Source organism: Agelaius phoeniceus, chromosome 3 (assembly GCF_051311805.1).
Source record: "Agelaius phoeniceus isolate bAgePho1 chromosome 3, bAgePho1.hap1, whole genome shotgun sequence".
Classification (NCBI taxonomy): domain Eukaryota; kingdom Metazoa; phylum Chordata; class Aves; order Passeriformes; family Icteridae; genus Agelaius; species Agelaius phoeniceus.
In genome coordinates, this window is record NC_135267.1 from 83,774,543 (window position 1) to 83,798,106 (window position 23,564).

The 23,564-nt window shown below is 39.3% G+C and overlaps 1 protein-coding gene across 1 annotated transcript in view; it reads left to right on the forward strand.

Annotated features, from left to right (window-relative positions):
* The first annotated feature begins 2,945 nt into the window (after nucleotides 1-2,945).
* ADSS2 (adenylosuccinate synthase 2) overlaps nucleotides 2,946-23,564 on the forward strand; it is a 37,222-nt gene continuing 16,603 nt past the window's right edge. The window contains exons 1-5 of the mRNA XM_054629731.2: nucleotides 2,946-3,264; nucleotides 17,841-17,943; nucleotides 20,299-20,367; nucleotides 21,111-21,161; nucleotides 23,406-23,472. Coding sequence (XP_054485706.1) covers nucleotides 3,103-3,264; nucleotides 17,841-17,943; nucleotides 20,299-20,367; nucleotides 21,111-21,161; nucleotides 23,406-23,472 — 452 coding nt within the window. The 5' untranslated portion in view covers nucleotides 2,946-3,102. The remainder of the gene's footprint in view (nucleotides 3,265-17,840; nucleotides 17,944-20,298; nucleotides 20,368-21,110; nucleotides 21,162-23,405; nucleotides 23,473-23,564) is intronic.

Here is a 23,564-nt window from a genome sequence, read left to right on the forward strand (position 1 = left end):
AAAATATCTGTGTATTACATCATTGTCACAGGCAGAACCAATTTTAACAGAACACTCCTACCACAGGCCATGTGCCCTGACATTTTCATTTCCAAGGGTCATTTCTTCAATCTGTATCTTTCCTGAGACTCAGAAATTGCTTACAGTAGGAGAAACCATATCAGAAAAGTATTAACATCACTCAGGAGTCCTTCAACACAATTAAGAAGTATCATTAAGGAGAAAGAAATAGCATACTCTGACCCATGAGCTAACAGTCCAGCTGGCCTTCTTCCTTGTTACAGCACTTTCCCTTCATTCATGCACACTCTTGATTTTCTGAACTACTGGAGTTCTTACCCAAATTCTCCTCTAAACTACTTGGTATGTAATTTTTTAAATGCATAATCAGAATATGTGGGATACTTCATTAGTATAATTGAAAATACAGGGATGTAACAATTTCACATATATCATTAAAACATCTGAATGAAATGGAGATCTCACACTGCTTCTGTTTAGTGTTTATCAAAAATTCCTGAGTCTCTTGCATTTATTGGGAGGCAGGAAATGGAGTCAGATGAAAAGCCGGAATGTACCCAAAAGTGTGAAATTTGTGATAAATGTACCTGCCTCGGTTCTTTGTATCCAGTCAATAACACTGTAAATAATTCAGAAGTTGATACAACCCCAGCTTTACCAGGATACACTTTTTCCATGGGTTCAGTTTTACAAAGGCAATCCCACATACCATCTTGCTAATGCCAAAAAGGCAGTCACATTGCTTCACTCCTTTAACATAAACTCTTGCTGTTTGGTGGCACCTCTAAATGCCCACCTGACCTCTCCCAGAGCAGGCTCAGCTTGACCAAGGCAGGCAAAAAGCAAATGCAGTCCATGTGTGTTTGAGGAAAAACCCAGTACAGTAGCATTTCATATTCTTGCTGGTTTTCTTGCTTATACCAGATGAGCCACAACAAATGCAGTGCCTGTTTTTGATAAAGGGCATTAGACACCAGTTATGTTTGTGCTTTGGTCAAAAGTTACCAGGTTTTAGAACTATAAATACAGTTAGTGAATAGTGCCAATAAGGAATATTTAGTATCTTTTAATATGGGAATGAAAGCCTCCATTTAGTTTGCAAAGAAGAGGGGACAGACAATAATACCCACATAATACCATGTATTACATAAAAATTCTAAACCTTGCAGTACCAGCCAGTATTGATTAAATTGATTTTATTAAATATTTACAGGTTTTCCAGAAGTGAAGTGTCTATCATTTTCCTCCCTAACAACAAACCATACCAAAACATAATCTCAGAGCTCTCCTGCACCAAATAAAAATAGCAGAACAACAGATTCCTGTGTCTGAGAGTCTTTGGAAAGTGACATTACACTAACACCCCATTACTAGGACACTATGACCTCAAATATATTTTGAGATCCAAGGTAATATTTGCTTTGGCAACAATGAAGCGTTAATATGATTCAGCTATACTGGAAAATCATATCGTGAAACAATCTCTACCAATGCTTGAAGAGTCATGAGATGATCTATGGCCTCAGAAGTGACTGTACTAGAGCAAAGTTTGTCACTGTGTCAAGAAGACTGGAGGAAAATTACTTCAGCAGCTCTATATGCCTTTTAGTGACTTCCCACAAGCTCTGTGCAGGGATACAGAAGTCATGACTGTATATATATAATTTTTTTTTTTAGCAAAAGGAGACAAAATATGGGCTATAAGGTTTCTTTAAGGAATTATGCTCCTTGAATTGTATATACACAATAGCCTCCCATCATTTGCAGTTGCTCAATGTCTTCGTTCCAAATTGACTATTTTGTCATAGCATCTGTTAGCACTGACATTCACGATTTATGTATTTCCAGTTAAAAAAAAAAGGCTCTCTGTTAATATTGTATTTAATTATGTGTTACATACCTCTCTAGCTTTACAAGATACAGTTAAACTTTTCTCCAGTGGCTTTTATAGATCCTCAACTTCTCGGCTGGAATAAATCTGAAAGAGCTGAGAAGCAACTAAAATCAAAGACTGCGGCCTTCCAGACAGCTGCTGTGACTGCTCAGTGACTCAGGTCTTTGAGTAACTGTCTTGGCAATAATTATTACATCGTTCCCATTTTTATGCCTTTTTAATAGCTACTTTACAGAAAAAAAAATAAATAAAGGAAAAAAAATCATCCCTCGGGGTTGTTGGTTCTATGAAGCAGGAAGGAATGAAAACAGCCACTGAGACATCAATTCCACTTTTGAGTGTGCATGGTGAAGGCGTTTCTCTGCTATGGTTTTTTCCATTATTGTTTTATTTCCTCATGAATAAGCCTGGGGCTATGTTCCGGTGTCTCTGGAGAAAATGGCCTCTAATATTCAGCCTTCGTTCCTCAAACTTCAATTTACAGCCTTGTGATCACCGATCCAGCGAGCCCAAGCGCGCAGGCAGTGCTGCGACACACTGCACACACGCGTGCAGCTCTGACACCCGCGGCAGGAGCCGCAGCTACCGCGGCAGCTGGAACCCCAGGGGGAGAGGGAGCCGCAGCCACCTCTGCGCCACGGGCACGGCATCGCCGCCCTGGCGCCCTCTCCCCACGGCCGCCAGGCACGGCCGCCATCCCGGCCCCGCCATGGCCGCGCCCGCCCCGTGCCTCGGCCTCCCGCCGCCGCGGGGCCGCCTGGGGCAACCGCCGCGGCGCCGTCCTGCCGCAGGTGCGGCCCACGGGGACTACGCGCCCCAGCATGCTCCGCGCCCGGCTCCCCGCGGCGCCTCGCGTGGGGGAGGCCGCGCGGCGCGCTGGGTAACGTAGTCGGAACTGGGAGGCGTAGTGGGGAAGCGGCGGGGAAAAGAGCGGCCGGGAACGGCGGTGGCCGCTTCGGTTTTCCACGCGAACGAGCGGCGAGCTCCGGCTGAGGGCAGGGGTCGGGCTGGCGGGGACTGGCGGGGCAGGTCAGGCCGATAGGCGGCGGCACCTGGACGCGCCAGCGGCGGCACCGCCCGCCCGCCTGGCGGGGAGGGGAAGGAGGAGGCGGAGGCGGGGGAAACGGAGCGGCTGCCGCGCGCTGCCGCATGTGCCTGGAGCGGCGCCGGAGCGGGCAGCGCGAGCCATGGCGGAGCACGGCGGCCCCTGCATCCCCAACGGCGAGTGCGTCGCCCGCCGCCCCGGCAACAGGGTCACCGTCGTGCTGGGCGCCCAGTGGGGCGATGAGGGTAAAGGCAAGGTGGTGGATCTGCTAGCGCAGGACGCCGACATCGTCTGCAGGTGCCAGGTGAGGAGGAGGAGGAGGGAGGCAGCCGGGGCGCGGGGGAGGCCGCGAGTGTCACCTTGAGGCGGGCGGCCCCGCTACCGGCCCCGCCGGGCGCTTCTAACCGCGCCGGTTCTACCCCGAGTCTCCGGGGAGGCACAGGGCCGGGGGCGGCGGGGGCTGCGGGGCAGCGGAGCCTTCCCTGGCGAGAGCCCCGTGCCGGGCTCCGCAGCCCTCCCGCGCCTCCTTTGTCCCGGCGCCGGGGGAAGAGGAGGAAGAGGAAGGCGCCCTCCTCGCCGCCCAGAGCTGGCCCCCGGCAGCAGGAATGCGCCTGGGGTCGCGTCCTCCCTCCCCCTCAGGCCTCCCACTCTTTGTGTCCGGGGGGCGCCGGGAAGGGGCCGCGCTCGGCGGCTCCGGCAGCATCGCCGCGGGGCCGGGATCCCGCCCCGGCAGTGGCGGCCGGAGCCCTCCCGGGCCGCAGCGCCGTGAGCGGCGCGAAACCGCCCGCGAGTTGTAGGATGCACGTGGGGGATTCGCGTAGTCCGCCACAACTCGGTCGTCTTCAGCTAAAACTGGCTGGTAAATGATTCGCCTGCCCTCGCTCTAAGATCGTTGTTGTGTCAATGGGATCCCACATTTACCTGTTTTTGTATTTATGTATTATTTTCCCTCTCTATGGAGGCCTTATTCCAGCCAAAAAACAAAAAAAAAGCTTCTCTAGCCTACAAGCAAAATACTCTTAATGCCTGCGTTAAAGCAACACAGATCTGAGGACATGTTTTTCTTAGCATCTCTACTATAGTAATTCTGTAGAGCATAACACATTGAGCTGAAACTACACACGGTTTTTTCTTAAAGTTGAGAGATACAGCAGCTAAAATGCCTGTAGTATGTGCAGGTTTCACGTAAGTGTTGTTATCTGTGTGCTTTTGTTGACTGCGCAAATTAAATTTGCTCTTAAATAAACATATTTTGGAAGTGCGTACCATTCCCCAAAGAGTCCAAACGCTGGACTGTTGTTATCCAATGAGAAGTGCACATAAACTAGTGTTTTCAAAAACAAGTCAGTTGCAAAGCTGACAAGTCAATACCTTGAAATTCAGTGAATTAAATTTTGAGGTAAACAAATATATTCTTAAATGGCTGTTTTCACAAATGAATTATTTTTTCCACCTCTCTGTTTTTTGGTTTGGAATATTTCTTTTCTTCCTTTTTTTTTTTTTTTTTTTTTAATAATCTGATGTGGTGCTGTGGTATGACTGCGTGGCTTCGTGGGTCACAGAACAGAGTGACTCAGTTCGTCCTTTACGACTTTGTTCTTGAAACTTGAAGGGCACTTGGTGAATGTGTATGTTTAATACTAAGTTTTGGAGGAGAGACAGGAGAGGCAAACAGTGAATTTCTATGTGTACATGTGCTTGTTACTTGTTTTGAATCAACTGGGTAAAGGATGAAGAAAAGGGAAAACTTCTGATGTTATCTCAAGCTAGAATTTCATGGCCATATCCCAAGCCATGAACTTCTGCCATTTTTAACAGCTTGTTGCTCCTGATGAAGGAAGTTTTTCTTCCTCCTTTCTTCCCTCCCTGTAAATAGCTGTGCTCCCCAAGTCTCCACCCATGCACTAGCTCTGGCAATTAAACACTTCTGTAAGTTGATTTAACTCATCAGAGTGGCAGGAAACTATTACTTGTTGGACCTACTTTCTACTGTTCTAGTAAATAAAACTGGACTTTATTAGTTCAAAGGACCTTTGTGAAAAGAGGGGTCCAGAGCAAAGAATGATTTCTCAGAATGAGAGGAGAAAATAGGAATATTCTCCTTCAATGGCACTGATAAAATAAAATAATTTATTATTATTGAATATCCTTGCTATGTATACAAGCATATTTGTGAACTTTTTGTTAGTGCTGATAAATCAGTCTGACCCTTATGCTTTTTGTAGTGGTACAAGTCCAGCAAGAAAGACAGTCACACACTGGTCTGGTGCTTGCTAATATCAGCTTTCTGTAATTGGAGCTTCTGATTCTTATTTCACCGTTATACTCTTACTTATTCCAGGATGGTTCTTTCTGTTCATCATGCCATGGAGTTGCTGGAATGCTCGTGGATGACGTCAAATATTTCCAGAGTGCTCTTGTGGAAAATTTATTAGTACAAGTGTTGGAGGCCTAGGAAAGTTGATGTAGCAGGTCTGAGATGTCTTGGAAACTTGTGTTGTATTTACAGTGAAACACTCCAGGGTTCTTCTCACTGTCCTTTGTTCTGGGCAGATGCAGAGCATTAAAATGGTCCCATCCCCAAAGCGAGACGTGACTTATCACTTTGTTTTACGGCGCCTGTAGAGGCCGTGTGAGAAGTTGTACTCTGAAATCTGTGGCCATACCTTCTTGTCTCCTAAGCAGCCTGTGTGCTGATGACTCCAATTTGATCAACCAACTGGGGCATTTGGGACCAGGTGCTTACTTGGGTGCAGTTAGCTGAATGAGTGTGTCAGGAAATAAGTTGCATTATGACTCTACTTCTAAATAGCACCCTCTAGAGTATTTTGTCTTAGGTTTAGAGGTCGTGAAAAGCAGTCTTGTGCTTATGGGAAGAGAATGGAATTTTCAGAAGGCAGCTTCAGAATTTAACAGAATTTAATTTATTATGCTTTCAAAAACAACTGTTGAAAGAAGCTGAGCTAAAATTAAAATATATCCAAGGGCTGTATGCATGTAGTTGAAACTGCACTGGCAACTATGATACTTTTGTGAAGATACTGCACGGGGTTCAGATACAATTAATACAAACCTGTCTATATGACAGGTAAAGTGTGTAGTTGTTCTTCCACTGTAAAATCAGAATTGTTCATTGTTCTTGATTTACCTCTTGGGGGTTTCTGGTAAAATGGTACTGTTGATAAAACAAATACATTGGTGAGACTTTGCACTTAAGCCTCTATCTTGTCTTCAGTGTATTAAAGAACAAACTCTACACGCTATCACATAAATCATAGTTCAGACAGTAAAATAGAGCAAGAATTAATTTGGGATTGAGGAATAATTGCCAGAAAAACGCTGGTTTTGTATGATTTGATTGATATAATTTTCTCTTAGTAAGCAGTTAGCCTTCATGCCAGCAAGCCTGGCAATTTTTAATGTTACATTGTGTTTTGTAAATTCCACAGATAATGGAAAGTTAAGGAAAACATTTCTTGTTCTGATTAAGGACTTCCTACCATTACAGAGTGCAGCCAAGTTAGGGAATGAAATATCAGAGTTTCATTTGTTAGTGGCAGTGATGGAACTGGGAAATTAACGCAAGCAAGTTATTTTAGATAATATTTTTTTTTCAAAAGAAATACAGTACCAAAAGATGCTATGTATCTCTTATATTAACAGCACCCTTCCACCCAATCTACCAGTGTTTACCATGCAGCGAAAAATGTAATATTTGCACTGATTCTATTCTCTTTCACTCATTTCATCAGCAAGTTTGGTCACTTCCTTTTCTTACTATTGGAGGTAGTTGATTTAGTCAGAGAATATAATTCACAGAAGTAAGATTTCTAAGCTTTCACTTATTTTTATGCCATATTCCTGATGCTAAAGAATCCCATTTTGCTGTTTTTTTAGTACTGTCCTACATGTTGTTGCTACTTCGAAGCAGAATTGCAGCTTCTTGCCAGATCTTCTCATCTGGTTTCAGTGTGTTGTGCCTGCTGTGGGATTCTACTCCTGAGCTCCTAATGCAAGGGAATTGCAGTGTGTGGAGTCTTCATAATCCCTTTTTCTCTTCTGCCCAACAGCAGTGTGTACAGCAGTGCCACTGCTAATTGCTTGATAATGTGGCAACTCTAGTGCAGCATCTAGAGGAGTTTTCAGTGTGCAGATCCTTGGGGTTAAGCAGCCACCATCAATCAGCTGATAAGCAATTGATAATGGTTACCATCGATCAACTGCTGACTGAAGTCCTCACACGAATGATGCCTGATACCTTCACTAATCTTTATATGGCTACTTTTTTAAAAAAAATGGGAATGAAAAAAAATCTTCAATTTGCCAAGCCCACTGTTTTTTTCTGAATATTCTTATTTGAAAAATATTTCACTCTAGAGCCCATGCAAGCCATGCAGAATTAGGAATACCAGAATCAATAGCTATAGTTGTTGGTGCTCATTTTTTAGCTGCTCAGGCGTTCAGTAAGTGATGCCTAGCTAGAGCTTTCTTTAAGTGCTGGGTGCACTGCTGGACCTTGTAGTGCTTGCAGCGTGTCAGTGGTGTGCTCTGGTGAGGAAAGGGTCACTAAAGTGATGTCTTTGGCCTACCCCATCAGTGAGCCCTGTGCTTACAGACCTGCTTTAAAGCATCACCGGCAGGTGATCTCTTATTACTGTAAACAATCACACAATGTCTACGTTATTTTAAACAGAAGAACAGTTTAAATGTGATTTTCCAGCTCATAAAGTTTGCACTATTAACAAAGAAGGCCTTAAAACCACTAAAGAGCAAATTATACCTTGATCTACTGATTTCTTAATGCTCTTTCCATCTTACTGTTACCTATTACTACAGAAGCTTAATGTATGTGTTTGTTGACTGAGATGCAATACTCTGCAGCAGTTCATTAAGATTTCAAATGCATTTTTTTTTTATTACTACTGTGCTACTTTGCTACTTCATGCATTTGGAACATGTTTTCTGTAAGTGTTCCCAAAGCAACTTTTTGTTTTTCATGTCCTTTCTTGAATATTGTTGTGACTGTAGCACACATTGGTGGAGTTTTGTGCATTGAAGCAATACAGTGCTGGACATATCTGTGCTTTGAATGTTTTTCTTGTTCCTTATCTGCCTGTCTCACTTGATCTCTTTTATCCCATAGAGATAGATTGGTCTTTATTCTGGACTTCAATAATAACTCCTGTTTCCTACCTCGCATATATAGGCATTGCCACACAATAAAATTTTGCAGGTCGGGTAAAACAAAGTCAGAACCATCTCTAAAGAGTCTGAATAACTCCTTTCTGTAGTAGTTCTCAGAGCTAATTCTGTCAGTATAGAGAAATGGATGGAGTTCCATAAGATTAATGGACTTCAGAAAAGTTAATGTTTTAGTTGTTAGGAGAAAACAGGTGAATGTGTAAAACACAGTGTTCTTATTTTGTTACATTCGGCCTCAAACTACATTCTTGACGCAGCAACGCTTGTACTACACATTTAGAAATTTCTGAAGTCTAGCCAAAGTTTGAGAAACCTTTATAAAGTGTGTAACATGATGGCTCCTTGAACTACATTTAGATCTTGCAAACATGAATGGATTTGTAAACGAAGAAAATGGCTAACTGCTGGCTGCTGTTTATACAGAGATTCAGTGGTAGGTTATGCACTAGGGTTTGTTAGCTGTTTACTCAGTGGGGATGGAGAGGGGAGAGAGAGAGAGAGAAACTAATCACGAAATAGATGAGAACATGAGAAAATGAATTAATATCCAAACCTTGTGGCTTTTAAAATTGTTTTTACATTTTTAAAGGGGGATGGCTTGCATTCTTAAAGTCAAAATAAATTTTTGACAATATGTCTTGAAATGAGAAGTGAGTAGCATAGTAGTTGCAGAGCTGTGCCTACTTGGGGATGCATCATGGGGTTCAGATGTGTCTGCTCGTTAGACTGATGAATTTTTTAAAGGTGTGCTCAGCATTCCCAGAATCTGATTGTGGCAAGAAGCAGCCTTTCACATGTTTCTTGTACATGATGGTAGTATCCAGCTTTCTTGGTATATTTTTTACTTTTCATCTAAGAGTTAAATGAAAATGTTTACAAGCATATGATGCCAAAGCAACATTGACTTGCTTCTTGCCCAACTTGGCAGTCACTTGGATAGCTAGCTCAGAAACAACAGTGGTTGCCCTGAGCTAAAAATGAATGCTGGAATGTGGTAGCAATAAAAGTAAACTGTAGAAAAAATTATGCACACACACATCTGATGGAGAGAGTTGAAAGGAGTGTATGGCTTCTTCCTTAACATTGCATGAGATAACATCTCTTTAAAGTAGACAACTAATTTTTATTCTAGAGGAAATAACTTGAAAGACTTCTTTGCTCTTCCCTGAGGCATCATATTTTTGAGATAGACAACTTGGCATGATCATGTCATAAGAAAAGGCAGTGATTGTCATCATAGACTTTTTGGGTAGATGGTTCTCTTAAATGCACATGTCAGTATTTCAAAGCTGCTTTGAATACTCTTGTATTTAGTACCAGTTTAGAGAGCCATTTCACAATATGCTGTTAATTGCAATTTCAATCTGCTTTCCTGCAGTCTTTTTTCTCCTAAGCACCTCCACTGCTAAGTAAAGTTGTAGTAATGCAGACCAGTCTTAGCAGCTATGGTGGGACTGCTGTAGGAAGGGTCTTGAACTATCTCGATGTGTTCAGAAGGGATTTAACTGTTCTGGTGTTTATGCAAACATCTGGTCTGCTCTTGACTAACAAAGATGTGCTCTGGAAAAAAACCCAACTATTTTCAACATAGATAGATCTAAAATGGATAAAGATATGCTGTTGTTCCTCTGTCTTAATTTTACATGCACTACATTTGTGTTCTTGTAGTGGTTTCTTACTTGCATCTTCTATTTACATATGTGCACATGTAATATTTGGGTAACACACATGGCACACATTCATTCCTGCTCTTTGTGCTCTACACAAAGGTTTTCCAGAACAAGGAATGTTTTGCTGGGGTTTTTTTCTGCTTATAATGAGGAGACATATTTTCTGCTTTCAGTTTATGTACAAGAATTCTGCTTTCCTTTTTGGTTTTGCTGAATATCTAAATTGGTCCATTTATGTTTGTTTCCTATTAGATTGTTGTCACTTTTTTTGCAAAAAACAAAAAAAAAGGAAGGGAAACCTCCAGTTTTAAGCTAGAATGAATTTAAAACTGAAAGGGACTGTCTTTCAGTGAATGATGGATATACTAAGTATATCCATCATTCACTGAAAGAGTTCCCCGTGCCAGGAAAATGATGGAAGAACTGCAAATTCTTATGCCTTAAACTGGAAGGACAAGTGGTGATGTCCCTTGCATGCATTTTTAGCAAACCAGTGAGATTGGCTGCAAACTGAGGAGCAAGGAACTTCCCTGATCAGACTCATCAGAGAAAAAGTGTTCTGGTTCAGGAGGATGTCTCTGTAAGCATTTGAGTAGGGCTTTGTATAATTTTCAGTCTTTTTGGGAAGTGAGATTCCATGTTTCCTGAGTTGTTGGCTTCATTCAGCTTCATGTGAGCTCCTAAGTTAACAGGCATTCCACATAAAATATACCAGAGCTTGTAACATCCAGTTCCATAAGCTGAGTTTTGGTAATGGCTGGTTATACACTGGAAACTTGAAGTCTTAGCTGATAAACTTCCTTGTGCTATTTTAATTCATTAAGAAAATAATCTTTTGGTTTAAAAAGAGCAACTCTCTTTAATCCTGAGAGTTGAGATTATGTTGCAAAAATATTGATTAAATAGTCATCAGTTCACCTTTCTGAAGACCAGCATCATAACTATTTTGTCAAATTAACTTTATTAAATTATCAAGACTCCTACAGAACTCCAATAAAAAGGCTGGTTCCTATTTGTCCAGTGAATCAGCTTAATATATGAACGTTCCTTGGGGGCTTTTCACTTGTACAACAAGGCAATTCTGGAAAAAAATTGCTGTTAAATATTATTATCAATGCTTCTTCTCCATGCTGTATATGTGATTAGAAAGCTATTGTGCATGGACAGAATGTAGCAGTCTAAAGAGCTTTGGGAAGGTTCAAAGTGAGAAGACTTATCCTTAAAGTTGCTCATATATCCTTAGGAGTTTAGCAGTGTGGGTCCAAAATATGACTCTGTAATAGTTACACATCTAAAAATTTTTTCAGTCTTCAGAGCTATAAGGAAAAAATTGTAAAATTGCAGTCAGGTGCTTGCATTAATATTTTTACTAGTTTTGTTCTGTTCTTTACCCAAAATGTTGGCAGTTACGGTATTTAAAAGCTATAGAAAGCAAAAGAAAGTAAGTAATTTTGCATAGCCTGGGGAAGTGCTGAACTGATTACCCTTAAAATTACCATAGATGTCCTATTAGAAGCACTGTTCAATCAGTGTGTTTAAAGTGTGTCCTCTGATACTATTCATTAGCCTTCATTGGTTTTTCCAGTGATGCTGTCTGGGCAAGGGCACAGGATTGTGTAACTGTTGTGTTTGTGTCAGGTGCACAAGTGTAGTGTTTGTGGTGAGTGTTGCTTTCTGGTGCTTTGATAGTGGCTTTTGGCTAGCAGAAGTCACTTGTTTGATTTATTGATGTTTCAAGCTTGTTTCTAGTAAAATGTCAGCTAGCAGATAATGACTTTTTCTCCTTTCAAATTAGTATTTTCGGGTGCTCAACACTCTTGTGAAAAGGGTGTTTTCAAAGAATGATTATCAAACAGCTCCCAGAAGAGCAATGCTTGCAGCTGCCTTTGCTATCTTATGACCCCTCTGTGTGCATGTCACTGATTCTGTTCCTGTTTGCCAGGATAGGTATGTTTTAGAATAGTATCTTGTTTTGTGTCTAGTACTGACCAACCTATCTGAATTGAATATGCAGATTCTTGGGTGTGGTGCTTACACTGAGAAGGATTTCTGGGCTAATTAATCTTTAACAAGCTGAAGTAAAGAAAAAAACCTTGGGTGGTTTTTTGTTTACGTTAAGAAAATGTCTCTGCACAGCTTGCCAGTGTAAAATATTCAAAAACAGTGTATTGTAGGGAATATTTTATGGAACCATGTTTGTAGAAGGTAGGTATGAGGCTTTGTTACAAGGATTGCTATCAATCTTAACAGTAGTAGTGTGATAATTTCTGTATTAGTGGGCACCTTTCTGTCTCTTGTAAATTTAGCTCTTCTACATGTTGAATATCTTGGATATTTCAAGATTACTAGCTAGTGGTCAGGGATCATATGCTTTTTCAAGAAAGTCATTTAAGCATACTGCTCTAGTAAAACTGGAATAATGCCGTTTAAGAGTTTATATGTTCAGTTACCCTACACAGGTTTTGTTTAAATATTACAGATTAAGTAATGATCATGTACCTGATCTTACTTTCCCTATTCCCCTTGAAATACTTTAAAATAATACTGTAATTTAATAGTGTCAAGATTATGCAAGGAGAAAAAAAGCTACTATCTCTTAATAGGATTTTAAATTGTTCATCAATCAAACTAAGTCCTTAGACTAAATCCTTGTACTGAAATCACAGAATTGTGGAATGGTTTTAGTTGGAAGGTGCTTCGAATATCCCTTAGTTCCACCCCCTTCTGCTATGGGTGGGAACACCTTTCGTTAGACTGAGTTGCTCAGAGCTCCATCCAGCCCTGCTTTAGGCACTTTAAGGGAGGGATGGGATATCCACCACTTCTCTGGACAACCTGTTGCAGTGTCTCACCACCCCCAGAGTAAAGAATTTCTTCTTAATATCTAATCTCAGCCTGCCTTCTCTCCGTTAAAAGCCATTCCCCCTTGTTCTGTCACTTCATGTAAAAAGTCCCTCTCCAAGTCTCTTGTAGGTCCCTTGGGTACTGGGAGGCTGCAGAGAAGTTGCACCAGAGCCTTCTCTTTGCCAGGCTGAACAATTCCAGCTCTCTCAACCTGTTTTCACAGAAGAGGTGCTCCAGCCCCCATCTTCTTCATGGCCCTCCTCTGGACTCGCTTCAGCAGTTCATGTCATGTTGGGACACACAGCAAAGGTTCATGCTTGTTATTCATAATGGTTTTCATGCTGTGTCTACCAATAAATGGAAGGAAATGTTTTCATTCTAGTCCAACTGGCACCCTTTTGAGCTGGATTTTACATTGTAATTTGATAAAGCTGTGGGCTGCTGAAAGCGCTGATTCTTTGGTCACTGCAAATTGTTCGGGAGCGGAGAGAGAACTCTTCCAAGTACTGTGCTGAAAGATGCAAGGAGAAAAAATAATGGAAGGAAGGAAGACAAACAAACCAAATGCTTTTAGCTTAATTTAGTGTTAAGATGGTTGCTGACTTCTGAAAATCCAATTTTAGAAACCTTAAAGTATGCTTAGACTGCAGTGCTATGTCTTGATAGAGATGTACAAGTAAATGTCACTGTATGTAAGTGAAGTATGCCTGGGACTTCAGGTGTAGTCCTGAGTGAGGCCCTTGACAGGAGCATGATGTTACTGGTTGTTGCTGGTTCTTACTGCTCTTTGTTTTGGGTTGCTGTTTTGTTGCCAGAGAACTGTAGAATTGGTTTTATGTTCTTTGTTCTATTCCTATATACTCATTTTTCTGTGATGAAAAAGGCTTCCTCTGCTGCTGTTCTGCAGAATGGGAAGATAGCATGCCAATGAAGAAGTTCTTTGTTCAGAGTGCTGCTGGGGTCTTACCTCTCTCATGTATAAGAAGTGGTCTTTCAGCCCCATCAGTCCTTTTGTGCAGTCGGTCTGTTTGTAGGCAAATCCAGAGTTGCCTTGCCCTCAGGGCTGAGTATCTTGGCCATGGCACACTTGTTGGCTCAGCCAAAGGAAATCTTGTGCAGGGAGAAAGGCAAAGGAAGCCAGTGCTACATGTGTGTAGTGTATTCCAGACTGAGCCAGAGCATCCTGTGGTCTTGCTGCACATTTGTCCACTGCCTGTGTTGGCACACGTGTGTTGGTTTTCACATGTATGGGAGAGAAGTCCTGTTTGGGTACTTAGAAGATTACTGAGATGTGGTAAACTGATTTTTTATTTAGTTAGCTAGGGAGTATTGCCAGCCTTAATGACTGTATATTTTGACTGAAATGACTTGTATATCTTAATTTCCCTTTGGCAAAAGCTTTATGTAAGGTATTGAATATAATTTGAACATGAACTTTGTTTAACTAGTAGTGAAAATAATTTCCACAGTTAGTTCTCCATTATTAATGTTTAAACATGTGAATCAGAGGAGTGTTAGTTTGAATGACCCAGCTTATCCCATTTGGTTTAGTTGGATGAGGGAGGAGGAGTGAGAAATCCAGATGGAAAGCACAGAAGCCAGGAGTGACTTCATCAGTTCAAAGCTTAAATTATGCTCAGAGGCAATAGTTGCCTGCATTAACATCAATATCTGGAGAAGGGAAAAAACAACCCAAAACAAATTCAAACCCCATAACCTAAAAACAACCCTCCCCTTCACCTCACCACACTAGAACGCTGAGTTCAGATTTCTGTAATTAGAATTGTTTACCAAACCTGTGTTGAGCAATGTCTGAGCACACAACATGTGTACACTTCACTGCAAGTTCACTGTAAAGTGTACAGTGTAAACCATTATTTTAAAATATTACAACTCCTACTGTGTAACCACATGCTTGCACTTCTGCAGTTAGGGTAGAGCTTACCTGTAAATAAGCAGAAGAATTTTGAAAATTGAATTCATGACATGCTGGTATTTAATGCTCTCTTAAAATAGGGTTTGAAATTAAAAATACTTTCCAAAATGACTCATTTTGACAGAATGACATCAAGAGCACTGTGGGGAATGACTTAATATTCTAGCAGACAGCTTCCATCAATAACACTTTAGGGATTGAATCTTTTCACATTGTGGGCATCATAATATTATAATCAATAATTTCTGAGATTGAAATTTGAGTCTAATCTGAAAATACTCTCTTGAAAACCTTGAAGTATTCATATGGCTTAAGATGCTGATTTGTCACACATTTTCTACTTTAGTCTCTACTCTAGCAAAATCCCTTAAAGTGGAGCTGCTCACAGTAAACATGCAGACTAAATACCAGTAGTTTGCTTCTAGGTGAAGCATGAGCTCTGTTGCATGAACAGTCAAGGTTTATTAGAAAGTAAAATGCCATTTTTCTTCTGTCAGCCATGGGGTATTTTTCAGTGAGCATGGAACCAGCACCCTTGGCATCACTCAGCAGTGCAAAGATGAAATCTTGACACTGCCTGAAGTCAGCAGTTACCCTCTTGTGACCAGCAGAGTCAGAGGCTGCATGCTGTACACCTTGTTCAAGCACATGTGGCTGCTGAACTTTAGGTTGCCATGTCTGAATGGCACTAGTAACTTGGCAAACTTTAGGACACTAAGAATTTATTGTTGATCATGATCTAATTTCTAGAGTGGCCAGTGGTTTTGGTTTTTTTGTTGTTGTTGTTGTGGTTTTTTTTTTTTTTTTTGACATTCATGACATAAGAGAACCTTCTAAATTTTTAAAAAAAATAATTTGAGAAGCAACACATGAAATTAACTTGTTGCTAGTAGAGAATTTCAAATGAATAGTCATTCACTATGTTAGTGTTATTTATGAGTTAGTCCAGTTTATTTATGCTGCTGTGGGAGACTTTGGACTTGTCTTCCCATTTGTAAATTACTAATACCTCAGTACTTCAGTATTGTACTTAGACCTATATATTGAATTTTCATTTAAAGCACTTCAGTGCTTATGTTAAAGTCTAGACTGATATTAGCAGTGAATCTAATAGAAATGAATAATTTGAAGGAATCTCATGTGGAAATAGGTAACTACCACTTTCAGCACAAGTACATGACTATAAATGATACTTTAGTGCATAACTGTGCTGTTTTGCTTAGCTTCTCAAACATTGAGTAGAAAATGAATGTCTTTTATTACAAAAAATACCTAGTGCATTTTATATAAGTATATAACTTAATAGTTCTTAAAATATTGTCTACTTTTGGAGTAACTTGCAGTAGCTCAGGAGTATCAGCATTGCATTTCAAAAATAATTGTAAATTATCTATCTGCTAATATATCTAGTTAACATCCTTTTAAATCAATGACACAGTTGTGGAGTGGTAGACTGCTAAATAACCTTCCTTAAAGCTGTTGAGTAGAAAGAATGCAAACAGGAAGTTTATTCCTGAGCATTTATTACTTTCTTAAAAGAGTAAATTTAAAAAGCCTGCTTTATGTCTTGGTTAAATGTGTTTCATTTGTTGTGAATTGAAAATTTGTCATTGTCTGATTGAGATCACTTGCAGAGAAAATCTGCATCCAAAAATCTTTACATCTACTTCAAGGTAACGTTCAGTTCATGGAAAAATTCTGCAATGTTATTTAAAAAGTTAAACTTTTATTAATCTCAGGCATTTCCTTTGTTGGGTGAAGGTTTTTAAGTTTTCTGTCTTTTTAGAGGAGGTGAAGTGGTCACAAGTACTCAAATAAATAATGCTGAAATTACAAAATTTTCATTGCTGACTTCAATGAGATTGGGCTTGTACCTGTGGCAGGTGTGTCTGTGTACTGGCACAAATGTTTGATATCTACAACTACTCTTTATTTGTATTGTCAGATACAGCTTTATGTATTGGAGTCATGTTTTGTGAATGTTACAGAAGTAGTGAGTAGCTATTGAGTCCATTGCTTAGAAAAGTTCATTTGTGATACAATATTCTGAAATATTTCAGATTTATAATTCCATGGATTAATAATTCTTACGGGTTTTTTTTTTTTTTTCATATAATGCCTTTCTTCAGTTTGTCTTGTGCTGAAAGGTGTCACAGCTTAAAAGTCTTTCTTTAAGGTTTTCTTTCTATGAAGCAGTTTGTTTAACTTCTGCTGTGAGGAGCCTTTAAAGGATGTTCCTGTGGTTATGACAAACAGAACCGTTTTGTGTGTAACCTTGTCTTGCACAAATGACTGGGTCACAAGAGAGTATAAGCTTATTTTCAAAAGTACAGCAAACAAGAACTGGGGATATTTGGGAACTGTTTTGTAATCTTTTTAGTTTCATAAGCCTTTCTTGACTGTCTTTAAGACTTGGTCACAAGCTTCTTTTAGTATTTTAGATGGATTTCAGTGTTTAATGAATCTCTTAATGCTCTCTTTGTTGTAATGAAAAGTGCTAGAAATGTTTAAAGTGTTAGTTTGATGTAAATGGTTTCTGGTAACTTAGGAAAACACAGTTGTTTTAGTTGTTTTTAGATTCACCCCTTAAAAGCATGTTTAACATAACATGTATTTAACATAAATGACTTGTAACTCTTACATAACTTCTCTTATCAGGAAGGAGGTATAGAATGAACTAGGTAGTTTCACTGGTTACTATTCATAGAAAAACACTCAAAGGTCAGAACAACAAGCTTGCGTATTGCCAGATGATGACACTTACTTATCCCAATAGCTGTATGGTTTTATACTCCCAGTTTAACTGGGGATTTGGTTGTTTGTTTTTTTTTTACTTTGCTGAGGTTGCAATTCCACTCTTAATACTTTACTTTCCATAACTGTAAAAGAAAACGAATAAAACTGATGATGGCTTTTAGAAATGTTTGCATGTTCTAGAATATTTATATCTGATGATTTTACAAATATTTTAATCTCATTCCACAATTTTGTACCTTTGATGAACCAAAACACTGTCCAAAGTCTATATGGCAGATAATACTGATGTTGAAATTGTCCAGTTTGATGGAACAAGTTTGGCTGATTTCCTGGGAAGTCTCTGAATGCTCTTTTGTTACTAACAGAAATGAAAACTGTGGAACCAATTTACTTGGTCTCTATATTGCGTGTTCATTTGTCCTTAGTGTCATAAACTGTTAACACTTTTTTTCTTTCTTTGCCCCCACTCAGGGAGGCAATAATGCAGGGCATACAGTTGTTGTGGATGCTGTGGAGTATGACTTTCATCTTCTGCCAAGTGGGATCATCAATCCAAAAGTCACTGCATTCATTGGTAAGTGGGACATCTCTAAAAAACAGACAGTACTGTAGTTACAGACTTCTGACACATTAAAATAACAAAATGTATCTGAGAACATACAGGATCAGAATTCTTTTTCTTCATTTTTTCATGGGCCTAGATGGTTTACTGTCTTCCCGATACTGCCCTTACTCATTTGTGAAGTTGGGATTACAGAAATTTCTTGTGTCTTGGATAGCTCACCTTTGTTCTTATCTATCCTACCAATGTAAACAGCTAGCTGCCCCGTGTATCTTCATTCTCCCATTCTCTTTTATTTTCTCTACCATTTATCTCTTCTTCTCAGAATACCCTACTCTTATTTAATCTTTAGCCCTGTTAAGTATTTGCCAGTACTTTTTGAACCATAGTTCTTCCCTCCCTTTTCTATTGGATTGTGAAATGAATGCTTAAATCCAAAAGACTTCCACACTCTTGAGTTCTTACCAAGAAGTACTCTCAGGAGACTGCATGGGAAGGTTTAGGGCAGTGGCAGTACTAGGTGATACCAGGATCTGTGATCTGTTTGCTTTGTGAAGAGGGGTTTAGGCTATCGAGTCTGTTGTCCCTAAAAAATAACTTTTCTCCCTTGGAATCCTGTTTCCAATCCTTCATGGTTGGGGTTTTTTTTCTTTGGATTGCTTGGATGGCCAACCTACTTAATAATGTGGTGTAGCCCATAGAATTTCCTTCTAAAAATGAAGGTAAACATAAAACATATACACACCATTATAACTATCTTTGTGCTTGAGTGCTGTTTCACCAAACAGGTTGGGTCTCTGGGTCACTTAAGGCAATACATCCATGTTGCAGACTTAGCAACACATCCATGTTGCTCCTTTGATACCCAGAGCTCCTGTCCCTTACACAGTATACTTCTCCAAGTCAGGATTCTGTTGCCTTGCTTTTCCTGTCACTGCTTCCTGGATCTCATTGCTTTGCAGTCTTGCCTTTCAGTTTGGTATATATGCCAAGAGCAAGTGGTCATTGACAGTTTGCTAAAGAGCAGCTGAAGAGCCTCTGTCATGAGTTACTTGATTCATAAATAGTCCAGCTGGTAGTGACTGTATACTCTGTCAGCAGTAAATCTCTACTTGATGGGATTTGGTGGTTAATTGCCCCTTTTCAGCTGTTACATTGTGACTTGATAATGGGATAGCTATGGATCAACTTGTCCTGCCTAATACTTCTACAGAAATGGAGCCAGTGGGCATGGAAATAGATCCCTGTTGATGATGGGAAGTTTGGGATGTTAACTGTTCCTAGTTTTGAGGGCTGAGGCAGATGATACTACTTCTATTCTCTTTTGATGTTACTGTACTGTGTTTCTTAAGGTAATTACTTGAAAACAGTAAAAAAAGGATGCCCATTTGCCTTGTGTTCTTTGGCAGACTTGGTTGAATAGGAAGGCCCCCATCCTTTAACAATACAGTAGTTGGGACAGAACTTGTTACAAATCCTCTTGCCTCATCTTCTGTCTTTTGGTCTTGCCTGTTCTGAACTTTTTCTAGATTCTTTTAAAAAAGGCTAAGGGCAAAGTGATTGAGTATTCAAGTAGAGTATTCCTATTGTTTAGGACTGCATCATGAAGGTAATAGTGAAGAAATCTTAAAATACTTTGTGTTTTGATGTGTAGAATGCTTTTATCTGTGTAAAATTAGGTGATATGCAAATAGTTTTGGATCGCAGATCCCTTCTTCAGCTAGATGTTCTACTGGTAGCTTTGAATCTACTGAGTTTGGTATGGCCTTAAGATGGTTCAGTATTGCTGTGAGAATGCTCCTTCCTAGGCACTGAGTGATGCTGGTTAATTGTATGAACTAGCAGTGTTTTTCTGAGCAATGTGACAGCTGTAGGAAGGTGAGCTTGCTTTTGGTAGGGCTTTTTCCTCTGTTGTTTTTGCTGGTCTCTTAACAGTCACACCTCTATGTACAAAATATTTTGTGTCTGTTTACAGCAAAAAAGTGCCTGCAAGGATGCTAGTGTTTATAATGTACCAAGCTTTTAGAAAGCAATAAGCTTATTAAAGTGAATTACAAAGAAGGAAGTTAATTTTAGGTATGAGAAAGAGGAAGTTGGATTTCAGACCGTTCTACGATTCTGTTCCTGTTTGTACTGGTCTAAATTGAAAGTTTGTTGCATTTATTAGGAAGATTCAATACATGTAGGTAGAAATGCATACTTTAGGAGCAAATCTGGCTTAGACAAATTCCTAAGAATCAAAATTGCAGTAAGTTAAAGAACTTAAAATGCTCTGCACACGGTATATGAAGTGTCTTTGAACTGTTTGAAATATTTTTTCTCATGCTCAACATAATTAATTAAATTTTATATAATGTTTTTCTTCAGGAAATGGTGTTGTTATTCATTTGCCAGGACTCTTTGAAGAAGCTGAAAAAAACTTAAAGAAAGGAAAAGGTGAGAATTTGAAGATAGTACTTTTAAAATAGTTTGTGGCACACTACTCAAATTATTTAGATGGAGGATACCTCTGTAGAGGTTACATTCAAAGTATTTTTCCACAACTCCTTTTAGCTGTTGCTTTCTGACAGTAATCTTGCTGTAAGTGCCAGAGCCCTCATGGGAAGGCAGATAAAAGGAATCTCTGTACAGTTTCAGAATATAATCTAAATCCAAATTGTCTGAAGATATTTTTCTTTGCTTAAAAAAGTGAATTTAAGAAGTGAAATGGCTTTTTTAAATGTGTTAACCTGTTCAAAGTCATTCTACTTCTTAGAATATTGGTGTACACTTTGACCATGTTAATGTAAAGAGGTGCTCTGGTAATCACTTCTTGATTCAGAACTCAGTTTTTGGATACTTCAGGTTATGTCTATAGCTATGCTTGGCAGCAGGCTCCTAGAAATGGGAAAAATCAATGGTCTAGATTATTCAGAACCAAAAGAGCTACTAGTTGTTTGCTAAAATTGAAGAGCTAGTAGCTTGAATTCTTCTTCAGAATAAGTCTGATTTTCTCAGCTTTATAGGTTGATGCCAAGTTTTAATTACTTAAATTACTTTTTTTTCTCTGTAATGTGATTGCTCAGTCTTAAAATAGATTGACTGAAGACTAAGCATGAAAAGTATTTATACTTTATACATCAGAAGAACAAAAATGCTATACAAAACATAATTTAAACTATTTCATTTTGCCTTTAAAGGACTGGAAGGCTGGGAAAAGAGACTAATAATTTCTGACAGGGCTCATATTGGTAAGTTCCTGTTTGTTGTTTGTTTTTTGGTGTGGGTTTTTTTTTTTTTTTTTTTGGTGGCTTTTTTGTTAATTTTTGCTTTTTATGGACTTTTTGTGGCAGTAAAAGTGTGATAATTTTTAGCCATCTTTTTATATAGGTCCTTTTCTTTGGATCTCTTAGGTCTCCCTGGGTTGATTTTGATTTATTGAAGGTCCTAGAAAAAAAAATCACTCAGAATCCTCCCAGGTTTATGTTCTAGTGGTATTCTTTTAAATCCTATTCCATAAGCATCACCTAGGCAGGAAAGCAGGTTCACTTTTTAAGTCAGAAGCACGGAGCAGTCTGAAAGCATTGAGCAGTGACTTGACTCAGGATTCGTTCCCCTTTTGGTGAAAAGTGGTGCTGCTCACAGTAGCAGTTCTGCTGGGAAATCAGGTGACCCAGTGTGACTTGAAGCTGATGATCTCCCTACCAAGGAAATTGCCACTTGTTTCCTAGAGGAGATTTAGTGGGAAGGACTCTGTAGGGATGAAGAGAATGGCTGCCCTCCTTGGGAGGAACTCATCTGAGAAGCACTGAATCCAGCCTCTGCTTGAGACAGCACTGCAGTTCAAAGCCTGAAGTAAAATAGTACTGAGTCCAATCCACCAACACAGAGCTGTAGAAACTCTTCCAGTACCACTCCTACTACATCTTTATGGCATAAATTCATCCTTTAGATTAGCTCTATAGATATTATAACATTACTGCTGCCTCTGAAGTAATTTTCTGAAGATGCGAACTGTTTAGGACTTTATAAAATAAAAGCTTGTAACACAGGGGGAAAACAGTTTTGCTTTTGGTTTCACTTTCTTTGGTTTTGCTTGTTTTGTTTTTTACGCCAATCTGGAATAGTTTAGTGAGTGACCTTATTGACATTTATTTCAAAGTAAATATGTTTTTAGTTCGGAGTAACGAATGAGATTGAAATAGTTGAGTAATTGTTTCTAAGTTACCAGTATCTTTTCTGATAATTCTGTAGGTGAATTATTTGGAAATTGCTCGATCACTACAAAAACTGTTCTGTGGTGATTATATTGCAATGGCAGTGCTGTGAATTTTTCATAATTAAACAGATTGTGAGTAAAAAGGACCAATTGCTGTCACTCATAATCATTTAACCTCTTCACAGAAATGAGCTTTCATAATGCCCTTATTTAGAAAGTTTTGATGACAATTTGAAAGTCTGTTACCATGATAAAAATGTCTTCTCTAAAATGGGTATTGATCTCTGAATGATTAGTCTGTAACAGCAGATCAGCTAAAGGTAGGTTCACACTGCTGGGCATGGTGTAATTCTTTAAAATATGGGAATGCATGGAAATAAACACAAAGCCAAATCAGTAAGGCAAACAGGAAAACCACTCTTTGTTCTGGAGAGATTAACATACTTTATTACATGGCTCTTTCCTGTGCAATGTGTAGATAGTTTTTAACTTTCAGGAAATGGTGCTTCAGAAAACCAGTTAAATTAATTCTGTTAGCCTATAAGCTGTGCACCAGCCCACCAATCTTTGTATTTGACATGAGTCTTGTTAGATTTTGGGGATGTGGGGGGGTGGGGGCGTGGACGTTTGCATGTCTTTTGAGTTTTGTTGTTCTCTTTTGGTTTTTTGTTTCTTTTATGGTAGACAAAGTACTGATACAAGGGATACTTTGCATAATCTTTATAATTAATAACAATATAATGCTTAAAAACACAGGGGCTTATGAAGTTGACTTCTGTTGACATAGCAGACATTGGTAGGAGCTTTTGTATTTTCAAATGTGTTTTAATTGATGTTGCCTAAAATTGTTTAAGAAATCTGTAAAATGGGTGAGAATGTTAACTTTCAGGTCTCACCTGAATTTTAGCAGTATGACCTTTTTTTTTTACTGTATCCTATTTCCAGGATTTTTTTTTAACTACATTTTTTCTTTGTTTGTCCATACATTCTTTGGGGCCACTACAAAGCCAAAATGTCTTAGTTATTCTGTGGGATGTGCATACTCACTTTGCAAATATTCTACAAAATAAACACTTTTTTAAAAGTCTCTGAAAAAACTTAGAACTCTTCCTTGTGAAAAAATGTAAGAGGAAAGAAAAAACTCCTGTAATTTTATTTGCCTTACTTCAGTGTGTATATTTATTTTCCACATTGGTAAACAGAGTTGGTCTGAAGAAATCATTGCTGATATAATTTGTTTCACAAATTTTCAACTTAAGTTATTTTATTTTCTTAGTGTTTGATTTTCACCAAGCTGCTGATGGCATCCAAGAACAACAGAGGCAAGAACAAGCGGGAAAGAAGTAGGTGGTTTTATTTTGTCAAACATGGGATGACTTTGTACAAACAGGACTTAATTCATTGAATCTCTGTTTTGCTTGGTCAGTGGGTTAAA